The sequence below is a fragment of the Coenobita brevimanus genome, chromosome 14 (assembly GCF_032717465.1).
Source record: "Coenobita brevimanus isolate Jiangsu-jjx chromosome 14, ASM3271746v2, whole genome shotgun sequence".
NCBI lineage: Eukaryota > Metazoa > Arthropoda > Malacostraca > Decapoda > Coenobitidae > Coenobita > Coenobita brevimanus.
Genome location: NC_136967.1, coordinates 26,229,205 through 26,244,859, shown reverse-complemented (window position 1 = coordinate 26,244,859; position 15,655 = coordinate 26,229,205). Strand labels below are relative to the sequence as shown.

The 15,655-nt window shown below is 41.6% G+C and overlaps 1 protein-coding gene across 1 annotated transcript in view; it reads left to right on the top strand.

Annotated features, from left to right (window-relative positions):
- The window catches only part of LOC145390253 (zwei Ig domain protein zig-8-like), a 70,082-nt gene that overhangs the window by 3,929 nt on the left and 50,498 nt on the right, over positions 1 to 15,655 (top strand). Inside the window, exon 3 of the mRNA XM_080265241.1 lies at positions 1,822 to 1,899. Coding sequence (XP_080121367.1) covers positions 1,822 to 1,899 — 78 coding nt within the window. The remainder of the gene's footprint in view (positions 1 to 1,821; positions 1,900 to 15,655) is intronic.

Below are 15,655 nucleotides of genomic sequence, written 5' to 3'. Positions count from 1 at the left end.
AGTCAAAATCGCACCAGTAGTTTTAACGTAAAGTTGTTAACAGACAGGCAGACAGACAGACAGACAGACAGACAGACAAACAAACAAACAGACAAACCGAGTGAATATAGTACCCGTCCCCGAGCCCCTCCGAGGCGGGGACGGGTAATCAGATCAACACTATGTGAGTTGCTGTGTTAATACACACACACACACACGTACACGTACACACACACACACACACACACACACACACACACACACACACACACGGGTCAAACTTTACCATTGCCCTGTGACCTTTGCCTATGATTGTTTTCAGAATAGAATCACTTCATTTTTACCCTACCCACAATCCGTCCCCCTAATTTGGCGTAAAGAAGATTAAAACTTTAAGCCCATTTTGCTGGTTTGACTTTGAACTGGACTTATGACCTGGGTCTCCCTCAAGCCTTCCTCCAGGACTGGCTAAACTCAGATAAAAAATATTGTCGAGTTACTCGTACTTTTCACTCGCTCACTGGCTCTCACTCTCACGCTCCCTCTCACACTTCACACTCACGCACACTCACATTCACACACGAGAGAGAGAGAGAGAGAGAGAGAGAGAGAGAGAGAGAGAGAGAGAGAGAGACTCAAAAATAAAACACCTTTTTTTTTTTTTTAAGAACACGAGTGTAATGAACCTGTGGATCAAATAGACACAGCCTAATCAAGGCAATGCAACGTGATGAAGAGAATGAAGAATGAGAGACTAGGAGTGTTTGAGAGTGGGGTCTTTGGAAGGAGAGACAGAGGATGACCAAGGTGTGTAAATGAGGTGGGAGAGTATCATGAGAAAGAGGGTCGTCCTTGATAGATAGATAGAGAGGTAGGCAGGTAGATTTACAGATAGATAGAGACAGATATAGACAGACTGGCAGGCACATAGAGAAAGAGAAAGACAGACAGACCGGGACAAATAAACCGATTAGTTAAGGAGAACTTATGACCAGAATGGGTTCGAAATTTAGTTTATGAAATTTAAAGCACATTAGTTAAGCAGACTGTAGCCACTTCAGGTACATTCGAATAGCATCAGCTCAATACATTTTAATCACTGCAGTTCAACATACTCTAAGCACATCCCTTAAGTCGCACTTCAAAATTAAGAACATTTTAAAAGAATATCAGATAAACCCACTCTAAGCACAAGTAAACGCATCACGTAAGACTATTATGAGCACACAACTTCATTATCAACATATCCATTAAGCTTTTATCAGTCAGTTAAACACGTCCATAGTATAGGGTACCAGTTGAGTCCATTCTAAGCCGATCAACTGAAGACTAGTGTATTATTTAGGCACATACAAAACACAAGCTAGGTCACTGTAATCGCATCCAGTTAAGAAGGCTTACACTCTGGATTAACAGATGTTAGTTTTGGGCTACAAGGAAGTTCAAAATATCGACAATATGATAGATTTCTTAGTAGTAGCATAAATTGCGTTCTTAATAGATCAATATCGTGTGAAAATAGCTTTGTCATAATATATAGTAGTAATTCAGGAAAACAAAAGGCAATTTCTCAAACACTGAAAAGATGGACGGGCTTCGATACTGTATTTATTTATTTCGGCGAAAACGAAACATAACATTGTTCAAAATGAATTGATGTAATGACAAAGCTATTTTCACAATATTTATTTCCAATTAAACGAGACTGGTGCTGATGTAACAAAAATTATCATTGTCAATAATCATTTAAACTTTATTGTAGCCTAAAACATGCAAGTGACAACTTAGGTGCATTTTAACCACAGAAATCAAGGCCAGTGTAAATCAGTTAATTTTTAACAGGTGTCGTGGATCAGACAGAGGGACCTGCACGTCATCTCAGCAAATGGTCTCACCTTCACCTCAGACGAGAGATTCAAGGTCAGTCAAGACACTGTTATTTTTTACTCCTTTAATATATGCTTAAGAATTTATTTATTCCCTTGGTAGTATGGAATATATTATCAATAAACAAGGCTAAGTGGATAAAAGAAAGGGATACATATTACGGTAGTTTGATTTTTTTTAAAATCAGTTTCACACACACACACACACACACACACACACACACACACACACACAAACTAAATAATTAAAAATATATATATAAATAAGAGAAAAAATAATAAAAACGTTGATTAGTACGCCAGAGTATTAAAGGAAAAAAATTATGTACATAGCGCAAAGGATGTGTTGATTTGCTGGGGAGTGATGGAACTGAAGTCTAAGCGAAGAGGTCTAGGCGGAAAAAAAAGCCAAAGAAATCTTTATGTGAATGTACAAGTAGTGACCCAAATTACAATCTTTTGTGGAATTATTTAAGTCCTTGAATCCGGGTGTCTTGCTCTGACTGGAAGAAAAAAATTGATGTATTTAGGGCAGAAATACGATTCCTTTAATCCCAACACAATGACAGATTCTTAAGTTGAACAAACTCGACTGGGAATAGTACGAACAAGATGAAAAAGACGTGCTGTTGGGGAAAAAATTATGCAAGAAAAGGGTAGTGCACGCATGAGGGTAAGATGATAAAAGTATGCATGTGCGAGATTATTCATTCATTCAGTCATCATCCAATTCTGTGTTGCCCCATGAGAGGCGTAGGAGCCCGGGGCTAGGCAACTTGGTCCTGACATTTAAGATGAGTGACCAGCCTTACTTATCCCTGGGTGACATTACGTGAGCAATAAACTCCAACATTCCCTTGGATATAAACCTTCACAGGCTCAATCCGATTAGAGCGCAGTAATTACCCACTAAACCACCAGGCGCCTAAATTTGGTTAAATGGTTACCACCCAGCGTAGTAAATGGTTTCTCGGTGCACAGGAAACCATTTGCTTGTCATTCAGTGTAGAGTTACCCACAGGCAGAAGGAAGGGGAAAGAATGAAGGAAAGAAAGACATAAGAGGGAGTGTAAAGTCACCCGTAGGCAGAAAGACGAGGAAAGAATGAAAGAAAGAAAGATAGAAGTGGATGGAAGGAAAGAAGGATGGAGGAGAGGAAAGGGCAGACATCCGAGAGCAGTACTATATCGTGTGAGTGGATGGTGAGCTCCCCCACCTACCACATATGTGCGAGATAAAGAAGTAATAAATGTGGGCGGATAAAACTAAAAGAATTCTTCCAACGAAACTGTCGGCAATTGAATTATAACCCTTACATCTGCTGGGATGAGATGCATAAATTAGAGCCTTAAAAACGAGAGAGCTTTGCGAAATTGATTAATGTGCCTCAAGGTAGGAAGAATAACACTTATTTACCGACGGAATAACACTGATATAACGACCTAGCAGTGAATGGGCTAATGAAGACTGTTTCAAACGCCTGCTATGCGATGGACATTGAGAAAGGTAAATATAATCATATGGTTGTACCTTAAATAGAAATGACGTCACTGTACAGAAGAGAAAGAACTTAAAATACTGAACCACAAGAGGCGAAAGATTTTGCTCTCAATTGAATGCACCACAAAACATAAAGGCTTTTCATTCTGTCAGGACAGTGAGCACGAGATAGAATGTTAAGAGGTCTGGGTGCAGAAGACAAAGGGAGGTCTAAAAATTAATGTAAACTTGACCTCCCTCCTTCTCACTCTCTCTCCCTCCCTCCCTCATGCTCCTCCTCTTCCTCCTCCTCCTACTCTCCATTTCCAATTCCATCTCTTCTTGCCTTCCATTGTCACCATTCCTTCTTTCCCTTTTCTTTTCCACCCCTCCTTCCCTCCTTTCTTATTCCATCTCTCTCTCTCTCTCTCTCTCTCTCTCTCTCTCTCTCTCTCTCTCTCTCTTACATCAGGCTACACAAAATTTTCCCCAGTCCCATTAAATCAAACTAAAACTCGAAGACGCAGGAAAAAAGCAGATTTGACATCCTATTTTCACCACAATTCGAAGAAGGTTTCAGAACAAAAATTACATATTTTCGAAATGTTTGTCGCCAATCATTTTTCTGGTTGCTTAATCTCATCACAAGTAAAAATATAAGAATTAAAGCCTCACTAAGGCGATTCTGCTACCTATATCTTTGATGCGTGAAAACATGCTGGAAAACGTACATTGTATTGTACCTGTACTTTTTCGGTGTTATTCTTCCAGTGGCACAATTATCGCGGCTGAGAAATCAAAATAATTACTATTCTATCTATCTATCTATCTATAGCCCGACGCCCTAATCCCGCAAAGGGTGGCCGCAGATAAAACGCCTCCAAGTCGCTCTGTCACCCACCATTTGACTACCCTCCCCCCAGCTCACCCCCCCCTCCGTCATATACCTCTCAACTCCATCCCTCCACCTCATCCTCGGTCTACCTCTCCCTCTCCCTCCCTCCACCTCACCTACATACACCCTCTTAGTCAGTCTTTCATTCTCCATTCTCTTCACATGTCCAAACCACCTCAGTGTATTTCTCCTAATCTTCTCAACCACATCCACATCCGTCCCACAGCGTTCCTTCACTTCTTCATTCGTCAGCCTGTCCCTCCACGTCACTCCACATGCTCCTCTCAAGTAACTCATTTCCACTGCTCTCACTCTTGACTTGTTCCCCTCTTGCAAGGTCCATGCCTCGCTTCCATACGTCAGGGTAGGGATCACAATACTATCATGCAGTGACTTCTTAACTTCCATACTCACCTCCCTATTTCTCATCACTGCTTTCAGTGTACCAACAACCTTCCTTCCCTGCTGTACCCTTTCACACACTTCATCCCCCAAAGTTCCGTCCTTACTCATCACACTACCTAAGTACTTGAATGCACTCACATTCTCCATATCCTCACCATCCAACCTCACTGCACACTCTGTGACTTCATTCCTCTCAAATACCATAACTTTACTTTTGTTTACATTAACTTTCAGATTCCTCCTCCTACACACTGTCCCAAATTCATTTACCAAACCTTGCAACTCCCATTCATCTTCACTCAACAGTACTGTATCATCAGCAAACAGCAACACCGGAAGCTTCCAAATCTCACCCTCATTCATTAGAGCCACCCCCACATCCACTGCCCTACCCTGCACCTTCTTTACAACCCCATCCATGTATATATTAAACAGCCATGGAGACATCACACAACCCTGTTTCAGTCCCACATTGAGATCAAAGAACTCACTCAGCTCACCATCCACTCGCACCGTAACCCTAGTTCCCTCGTACATACTCTTCACAGCACTCAACAATTTCCCCTCCACTCCATATATTCTTAATACCTTCCACATACCTTGCCTATCTATTCTGTCATAAGCTTTCTCCAAGTCCATGATGGCAGCATACACTTTCCTTCCCTTCTCTAGATACTTCTCCACTAAACATCTTAGAACAAATATCTGATCTACACATGCTTTTCCCTTCCTAAATCACCCTTGTTCTTCTCCAACTAGCTCCTCTGTCATATGCCTAACCCTATCAATGAGTATTCTACCATATATTTTACCAGTCACACTAAGTAGGCAAATAGCCCTATGGTTACCACATACTTCTCTCTCCCCTTTTCCTTTGTATAAAGGAACAATTATCCCTGATTTCCAGTCCTCTGGAACCCTTCCCTCTTCCCAAGCCAATCTACACAACTTCCATATCCACTCTACAACAATCTCACCCCCATACCTAAGCATTTCACCACTCACTCCATCAATTCCTGGGGCCTTTCCCAACTTAATATTCTTCATCGCTTCCACTACTTCCGCCCTACTTATCTCTTCCTCCCTCCTCTCATCTCTTCTTCTCCCAGCCATTCCCCAACCACTTATAATCGCACTGCTCTCACTCTCCACATTCAACAAATCCTCAAAGTGCTCCTTCCATCTCCTCAGTTTCTCTCTCTTCTCCACCAACAATCTATTATTCCTATCTTTCAGTCCCCTACTATTTCCCCTTTCACACTGCCTTACTTTCTTTACCTCCTTCCAAAACAATTTCTTACTCTCCCTCCATTTCACACTCAGATTCCTCCCAAACTCCTCATCCACTTTCTTTTTACTCTCCTTCACCAGTCTCTTAACCTCCCTTCTCCTGCTCACATATACCTCTCTCTTCTCTCTCTCATCTTCTCCCCTACCTCTACTCGCTAACCATTCACTATATGCCTTCTTCTTTTGTTCCACAGCTCGTTTCACCTCATCATTCCACCATGCTGTCCCTTGCACACCCTTGCATCTCCTCCTCACTCCACAAACCGCCTCACACGCTGCGCCTATCTCTTCCGTGAATATCTTACATACGTCTTCCACCCCTTCCATCTGCTCTAGCTCATACCTTCCCAGTCTTTCTTCCACTATGCTCTTATACTCTGTCATTTTCTCACTATCTTGCAATTTCTCCACTCTTCTCACAGGAGTTGCTTCCTCCTGTCTTCCCCTTCGTCTCCTCAACCACTTTCTTTGCAGCTCTACCTTGGCCATCACTAAGTGATGGTCCGAGACTCCATTCCCCCACCCTCTCCACACTCTTGCATCCAACACTTGTCTTCTCATTCGCTCATCCACACACACGTAGTCTATCATTGCCTTTCGTTCAACAAGTTCACCATCCATCCTCCTCATTACTCTCCATGTATACCGGTGGATCATCTTATGCCGAAAGTAGGTGTTGGCTATTGCCAACCCCTTACAAGCACAGATGTCCACCAAAGCACTTCCATTCCCATCTACGTCAGCTGGCACACCCCACTGACCAACCACTCCATCCACTCGTACATTCCCAACTTTGCCATTCATGTCTCCAATCAACAGCACTCTCCCGCTCCTCTCAAACTTGTCCATACACACTTCTACACTCGCCCAAAACTCATCTTTCACTCTTGCCACTCTATCCTCTGTCGGGGCATACACACATACAATCGCCCACGCTTGTATACCTACTTTCATCCTCACCCATACAATCCTTGCACCCACTGTTCCATACTCCCTTATATTCTCCTTCCACTTCTTGCTTATCATCAGACATACTCCCTCTCTTGCCCTCTCATTTTCATTGACTCCCACACATATGCCTAAACCATATTCCCATTCTCTCACCCTTTCACCTTTCCATTTAGTTTCAGTCAATCCACATATATCCACTTTTGCATCCTCAAGCACCTGAACAATCTCTCTCTCTTTCACTTCATCATTCACTCCTCTCACATTCCACGTTCCCACCCTAAGAATGTCCTTCGTCCGTTCCTTAGTCGTCAACGTATGGTCCGTCCGCGTCCGAGGCGCTTTGTTCGCTTTTTTAGTTAGTTCTTTTTACGGGGTGGGGCACTAACCCACCACCAGCCCTTTTAGTCGCCTCGTACGACAAGCAGGGATACCGGGGGAGTATTCTTGAAACCCCCCTACCCCCAGGGGGGGGGTTAAAAAAAAAAAAAAAAATCAGCTGCATAATTTTCCGTGCAGGACATTTTTTCACCTTTTATCTATTGACAAACTTCCCTAAAATCACACCTACTACTGACAAAGGATATATGCCGACACGACAAATGTGGCGGCGAAATATTGTCATACTCTGCCAACTTCTCCACCAAAACCCATTGTCGTCCCAGCACCTCTACCACCCCCTCGACACAAAACCACTTCCCCCAGCATCACCGCCCAACATCCCCCCCCCCTCACCGTCCATCTTGAACATTAATCATTCTCTTAACTTTTATACTATCATAGCCCTTCTTCCAGTATCATCTCCTCTCCCTTCACACACACACACACACACACACACACACACACACACACACACACACACACACACACACACACACACAAACTGCCCATTGCTAATCACCGTCTCCCTTGCATTCCCCGCAAACATTCAGCCAAACTTCGCACCAACACCAAAGACCTTTTCCACAATCAACACTATCTCTCACCTCCCCATGCAAAACCACCCCACACCACCATAAACGCCATCTAGTTTCCTTTCACCAAACATTCAACCAACCTTTCAACTAACCCCATACCGGTATCTCATTTCCATCATCAATTTCCCTATCAACCTACACACACACACAAACAGAAGCTCATCTTCATCACTGACCCCCTCCAGCTGACACACAAACATCTGCTCATTTCCATTACTATCATCCCCGCCTCCCCCCCACACACAACTCCCCCCACACGCAAACCAAACTCCTCTCCATCACATGAAATTCATCACTAACAATTCCACAACCATTCCCTTCTGCAAACATTCTGCCAACTTTTCCTTCACCCTTTCCACCTTCGCTTCTTCAGTCTCCCTCCCCCCTTCCCCTGTGAGCCAAGCCTGCCAAAGTTAAATATTTCACAGACCATCACGCGCTGCATAAGTTGCCCATCAGCTTTGCGACTGTCACTCCACGGCAAAGAGGCTGGAACGCAATTTTGACTCCTTAATTTTTTGTGTTCTCTATTTTCCTCTGCGAATTACTCGAATTTTGCACGTCAAGCTGAGTGTTTGTTATTTCTAAAGGGTAAGAGGAAATTTGAATGGATGGAACTGGAAGATAATGTGTGGTACTGGGGGAGGAGGAGGAGGAACAGTGGAGAAAACCTATGATAAAAGTTAATGAGAATAAAGTGGGCTTTCATTATTTCTAAAACTGCGTGGAAACAAGAGGCTATAAATATTGACGGATACTTATAACTGAGAGATGGACTGGGCGAGGAGGCAAAGATCAGTACAGAGGGAGAGGAAAAAATGAAGCTGAGGAGTTAAGAACCATAAGCGGAGAATTATTACCTCCTACACTGCGACAGAAATAGAATTACTATGGTGCAAATGCTGGAAACGTGTAGCTGTGAAGTGGGAGGGAGCTGGAGGGAAAAGATGACCAAGGGAGAAGGAAGTAGAACCGAAAAATTAAGAAGCTGACAAGCACATATAGAGGGTAATGGGGAGGGGTGTAGCCAGTGTGCACATTTTATTTGGTGCAGAGTTGTGTGGAGACCATTTTGTCGCACTAATCATTGAAGAGATCGAAGGTAATGGCATCATATTATTACAATAGCTAAATACAATGACAGATAAACAGATATTAATCAAGGCACTGATGCTTGCACTGACATTTGTATTTTTTTTTAACTGAGGGGCACAGGTAACCTATTAAACCTCACATTATCAGGACAACTCTTATTCTATTCTTGTTAACAGACCACAATTTTGTACTAATTACAGTGCAGCTATGAGACACTAAGATATCACCATTAACCTTCTCATGGTTCGGACAATTCTAATATTGTATTCTTATTAATCCCAAACGACTTTATTCGCCTAAGGGTGAGTCATGGGAGTCTGGGAATGTTAAGAATGTGAATAGATTAAAGACTCCCTGTTAATCCATTTCCTTTCTGTTTGTTATACGACAGACTATGCCTAAAGGAAATGAGAAAAGAATAACTGATGGGTACCTCAAAGTAAATCTTGTAGTCATGATGGTGGTCAGTGCTGTGTGGACCAAGGCAGGATCGAATCTCTCCCACGCTGGTTAGACCGTCGGTCCGGGGAAACCTTTTCTTTTCTTTTCTTTTTTTCCACTTTAATAATGATGCCAAATGACGACTTTATGTAACTTTGGGGAGACCTTTCATGGTGGAGTAAAATCGTCTGGAGGTAATAAGAATAAAAAAGACGTTACCAAAGTGAACACGTTAAGGAATACTGGGAATGGAGCTTCCATTTACAGGGCAACCCACTGTCTCCTAATTTTCACACACCATGGATAGCTGAACGTCTGACCGTGAGTTAACAAGATCATCCCATATTAATAGTACTGACACTTGACTGTCTAGCTGGCTCTCTGCTTACTCAAATCAGAAGGTAAACAGTAATCCTATTCATAAATTTTCTCAAAATATTCGAACTACGAAGTATTATTTCAAGGCTAGGGTTATTTTATTAATATCGTATAGTTCTTTTATAACAATTTTCATGAGTTACCTCAAGATTTGCATGTCCGTCACGTGAGCACTCCACACATTTATACACTGCCACAATGGCTATGGATTTTCTATAATTGAGTCCCTGACACAATCACACTCTTCGATACTGCCCCCCGGGATTCCAATTCACGCGTTTATATTCACATGGTAATTTGGGGCCGATTTTATACGGCCTTCGATTATTGGCCGGAAACTGACTTGAAGTGAACAGTATTACTCGTTTTCTTCAAAGATTTTATGCTATACTCTTTTCATCTTAACTTGGACCAGATTTTCGTCATTTTGCAATTTATTTCACTTAGCTCAGTGGCAGAAAAAGACAATACCACAGCTCAACATCCTTTCCAAAGCACTTCTTCGTGACTGGCGCTCTTTTCTAGTATTAATTTATTGTCACAACGCGGCAATCAAGACGGAGAGATGGAAATGTTAGGCGAAGTTGGAGTAAAAAGGGAATAGGCGCCTGGTGGTTTTGTGGTTGGAACACCCCGGTCGGAATGACGGTCTTGGATACCGGTACGTCTATCTATCTATCTAACAATAGCCAGACGTCTTAATCCTGTATGGTGTGGCCACAGACAAACTACCTCCACATCGCACTGTTCCCTGCCATTTTACTGCTTTTCCCCAACTTAAACCCACGTCTCTCATATACCTGGTACGGTACTTATTTACTCCATCCCTCCATCTCCTCCTCGGTCTCCTCCTCCCCTTCCCATACGTCTGATCCCTAAGAGATGACCATTTTTTTTTTTTTTTTTTTTTTTACGTAGTTCCAAATACCACTAAGATATGGAGTATGGTCATCTCTCCTCAACCCCTTAGGTCATTTTTTCTGGTTATTACTTCCAGACGACTTAATTCAATATTCATGGCCTGTCTTGGGAAATGTACTTAACGACACTCGCTTAAAGGCCGCCTTCGGTGGCCTCCGCTCGATGTCAAGTCAATTCCTATTTTCAGTCGAAACGTAACAAATTTGAATTACTCATACCGTGAGCGAGACCGAGCAAGGATTATTCCCTTATTTTTGTCGTCCTGAGACACCCGCTTAGAAGAGAGAGAGAGAGGCAGGATAGTAGTGCTTGCTTATTATACTAAATTATATCATGGCATTATAGTATACAATTTTAGAAGTACAGTATAAGAAGGGAGGAGACGTGAGAGAATAACACAACAAGCACGTCACTCTTCTCTTTTCTGTCATGCTGGATATTTCAATGCTAGACTAATGACGAATCCATCCCCTCCACTAAAAGCAAAAACTAAATTTGAAGCAAAAGCCGAGAAATGAGTCATAACTCGGTAATCGGTGGCCCGACAGGCCTGGAAGCTGATTTATTCTTCAAGCTAGAGCATTTTAACGGTACCTTGCTCTACTGGCGCTACGTTGGGCCATTTTTGTTGCGTTACGGTAACAAATATACAAAAACAGGATCATTACAATATAGATATTTAGTCTACTCTGCTCGAAAGTCTCTCCCATACCGAATAAAAGTGTGAAAGTAGAAAGAAAATAATGCGTCATCAGAGTGAAGGGGTTAAATTTACTGGACTATGGTAGCCTAACCTCTACTCCCTACACCTCGATGGAAGTGGTATGGAACTACCTGTTATCATTTATCGTTTTATTCGATAAAACATGATTTGCTGGTATGTGATAAAACACACTAAGGCTCGTACCATACTCTCGTCAGTTAAGGAAGCCTCAAACACCTCTTCTGTAGCGATTTACTTTTGGATACGGCTAGTTCTTATAAGTTTTACGTCATTTATGAGACTATAGAGATATTGGAAGTATTTATGTAACAGAGGTGTATAGTAGGGTGAGATGTACTAAGTAAAATAACTCTCTCAGGGAAAGGTGTTAGGGAGCTTCCTCAATCGCCATGAATACCGGCCTGGGTACCGGGATACATTTACCCCCCCCCCTCGCAACAATCGCTTTTTTTTTCTTCTTTTTCTGCCTTTTTACTTATTGTAAAAACCATCTTCACCACATGTCCTGACTATTTTAAATTAACTTAGGACTGACATCTTATACTGAAAGTACCGATTAACTCAATATCTACGGTGACTTTTCCATTTCCAAATGCCTCTCCTTTGCTAAGTAAAACCGTATTTTGGTAGCAAAAATGAATGAGAAAAGATTTCATCGTAGATGAATGGAAAAAAAAAAGAACTGTCGAAATACTAGTCATGCTGCTCAATAATTATACTGTAGCCGGCGTGGTGAAGTGAGTTAAAGCGTATGATATCGGCCGAGGCGTAAAGCGTTCGATCCCACTCAAAGGGCCTTGGTTGCCATTAGGAAATGCATTCAATTGAAAAGCAATTCACGCTTCAACAACAATCTTCTTAATAAGGGTAACGCTTTACCCCGCTAGGGAAAGAAGTGCACCGCGCAACTCTATATCATCATCTGTTCAGTAATCACAATAATTACAATAAAAGACAACTATCAGAGAGCCCATATCTCCGCCAACACCTATACCAGCTCTAAGAGCGCGCGTACCACCGCCAGCGCCTACAGCAGACAACTGAGATCATCACTAAAATATTATTAACTCGTCCCTAGACCATGACCCACTTATTCACAAAATTTCATTGAAATCTATCAATAACTTTTAAGATATGATGTGGACAAACAAACTAAACAGTCCTGAACCGGGACTCGATCCAACAAAATTTAATCAACTCTTCCTTGACCCATGAGCCACATATCCACGAAATCTCATTTAAATCCAGCATTAACTTTTTGAGATAACATGTGGACAAACAAACAAGCAAATGGTTGGATCTATAAACTCCTCCAACTTCGCTGGCAGAGGAAATAACAATATCGCTAATAATACCGGCCACTGATTACTCTTGTAAAGACACATAAGGACAGTCTAGAATACCCAGAAGTCATTCTTGTAGTTTCACAGGTCATAAACAAAGATACAGTCTTACACAGACGCACCAAACAAACACATTGTATGCAGGCACACTAAAGCACAACCTCCCCCACAAACACATACATACAGCCTACCTACCTGCCTACTTACCCCCCAAAACACACACACACACACACACACACACACACACACACACACACACACACACACACACACACAGGGTACAGATCACGCGAACGCAAAATCATCTTCACCACATGACCGCCACTCCAAATTCAGCTCCCTACCCATCAGTTCCGCACCCCACATCGTACCCTATTAGAAAAAGTAAAAAGGTAAAAACCGAAATGAAAAATGGTTCGCAATATTCTGCAGACACCAGATCGAGCTCCCTCCTTCCCTTTGGACAGGTCACCCTTTATATCCGGCCAAAATCTCCCTGGTAAAGGTTGCTCTCAACATGGGCAGAATTTTTCTTGCTCCTACACACCCTAGCCCTTCTGCTGCGTAAGGTTTCCATCCGCTCAGTCATATGATCGTAATTTGGATGAAACGTTATATGCGGTAATGTTTCGGCATTGCTATGAAATTCATAAGTAGTGTAATTGTTGTTATTATTATTATTATTATTATTATTATTATTATTATTGTAATTATTATGATTATTATTATTGTTATTTTCATAATCATTACAATTATTATTATTATTGTTATTATTATTATTATTACTGTTGCTGTTGTTGTTGTTTGCTTAGTTTTGTTACCGGTATGTAAGATTAATCTGAGCTCATTTTGGAACTGGCTAGACATATATAGGTGTATCGGTGTTGAAGCACTGCTGCAAGTTTTATATATATATATATATATATACAGTATATCTCATCATCATCACCATCATCATCAGCTGTTGAGGTCCACTGCAGGACCGGCCTATCCCTACCGAAGAAGGGACGATACAGCCAATGTATCTCTACCCAGTGGCTTAGGCTGTCTGGTAGAGACCGTATGTAGGGTGAGAAGTGCTTGTGAGTGTGATTGTAGTGTTGTAGTGGCTTTGGATGTGTATGTAGTCTGTGAACCAAGTGTAATCGGCCCGCCTTAAGCCGATTGGGTGCAAGCATACTAGTGTGCGACACTGGCTCAACCACAGCACCCCTTGTGTCCGCCAAAGTAGCAAGTGGCTTGGTGAACGTTTCCCAATATATATATATATATATATATATATATATATATATATATATATTCTTGCTCAGTTAGAATTTCTACCAGTTCACTGAAAACGAATGGAATTACAAAAAATGATATATATGAGTTCGATATCTGATGTGAATGCTAACTTTTTTCTTGTTAGTTTTCATCAGCCCAATCAGATGATCTAGATTTTGCCAAAATAATATGTCAGTGTCTGACAACTGCTGATAGAAAAGTTGCAGAAATCTTTGAACTCTTGCTCCGTCGGGTTTCTCCTAGTTGAGCCATAATAATCTCGATTTTGTTAATATATCATACCACCGCTGTGGTAGTTAGCCTATATATATATATATATATATATATATATATATATATATATATATATATATATATATATACCGGTACATACCGGGTACACAGTATATTCAAATCCCATTGCTTAGATGTTTTTCGCTCCTCGGTCAAACCGTCTAGAGTTGGTTAAAGTGTGGCACCTCAAATTTGAACACTGCTGCGATATTTTTGGACGAGATTTTGTTTCAACATTTTTACTTTGTATAGTTCCTATCGACGCAGTAAAGTCGTTCGGAGAAGGGGCGAAATAGGCTAAACACTGATAGCTGGCTCAATCGGTAGAGAGGTGGCCTGTAGTCCTGACGGACCCAGGTTCGAATCCCGGCTGGGGCAGGGAACAGTTTAAGGATTTGAATTTCATTAAATCAGGCTTTACTGATCTACCAGAAGACCCGCCGACATATCATAAAAATACCCTCGCCAATACCAATACACCAGTCCTGCATGAGACAGCCCTAGCATGTATGCAATATGGACGGTGGGTGTTAGCGCAGAAGTGGTGACATGTAGAGGTGTATGGTATGTAGGAGGACTGTTGGGCCTTGATAGCAGGCTGTGAAGCCTATGACCTGAGTCGGACACACACACACACACACAAAAAAAAAGCTACCGAAGTCTGGACGAAATACACACTGATAGCTATCGAAGTTTGGAAGAAATAAAACAGTGATTGCTACCGAAGACTGGAAGAAACAAACGCTTAAACTACCTAAGTCTGGAAGAAATAAACACTGATAGTTACCGAAATCTGGAAGAAATCAACAGTGATACTGTAGCTACCGAAGTTTGGAGGAAATAAACACTGATAGCTACCAAACTGTGGAAGAAATAAAAACACACAGTTACCGAGGTCTGGCCATGGCAGGGAAAGGGTTATAGCTCACCTAAACAAAGCCTCATCGCAAGCACCGGATATTTACGAGTACAGGAGTTACAATTTATTTTGTACGAGATCTTTGGGCACTCTCATTTACCTTAGTCTGTTCGTTGTCTAAAACTGGAAATAAGAACTCGAATGCCAAAAGATCGGTTGTGTGTTGTACTCTAGCGAAATCTTTGTGTGCATAATTTATTAGTTACCCAGAACCAATAGCTGGTCATCCCTTAACCCACTCAATCTGATGACATTTTTTTTTTTTAATGCTTGCTATCTCCGGACTATTCTATTCTACTTTTGGAGCATATTTCCAAATGGAAGTGTTATAGTTGTCATACCCTAACTTGGCCAAAATTTTTGTCCTAGTGCAGCTTATTTCATGTAGCTTCGTGGTAAAAAAAAAATGTTAGGGATA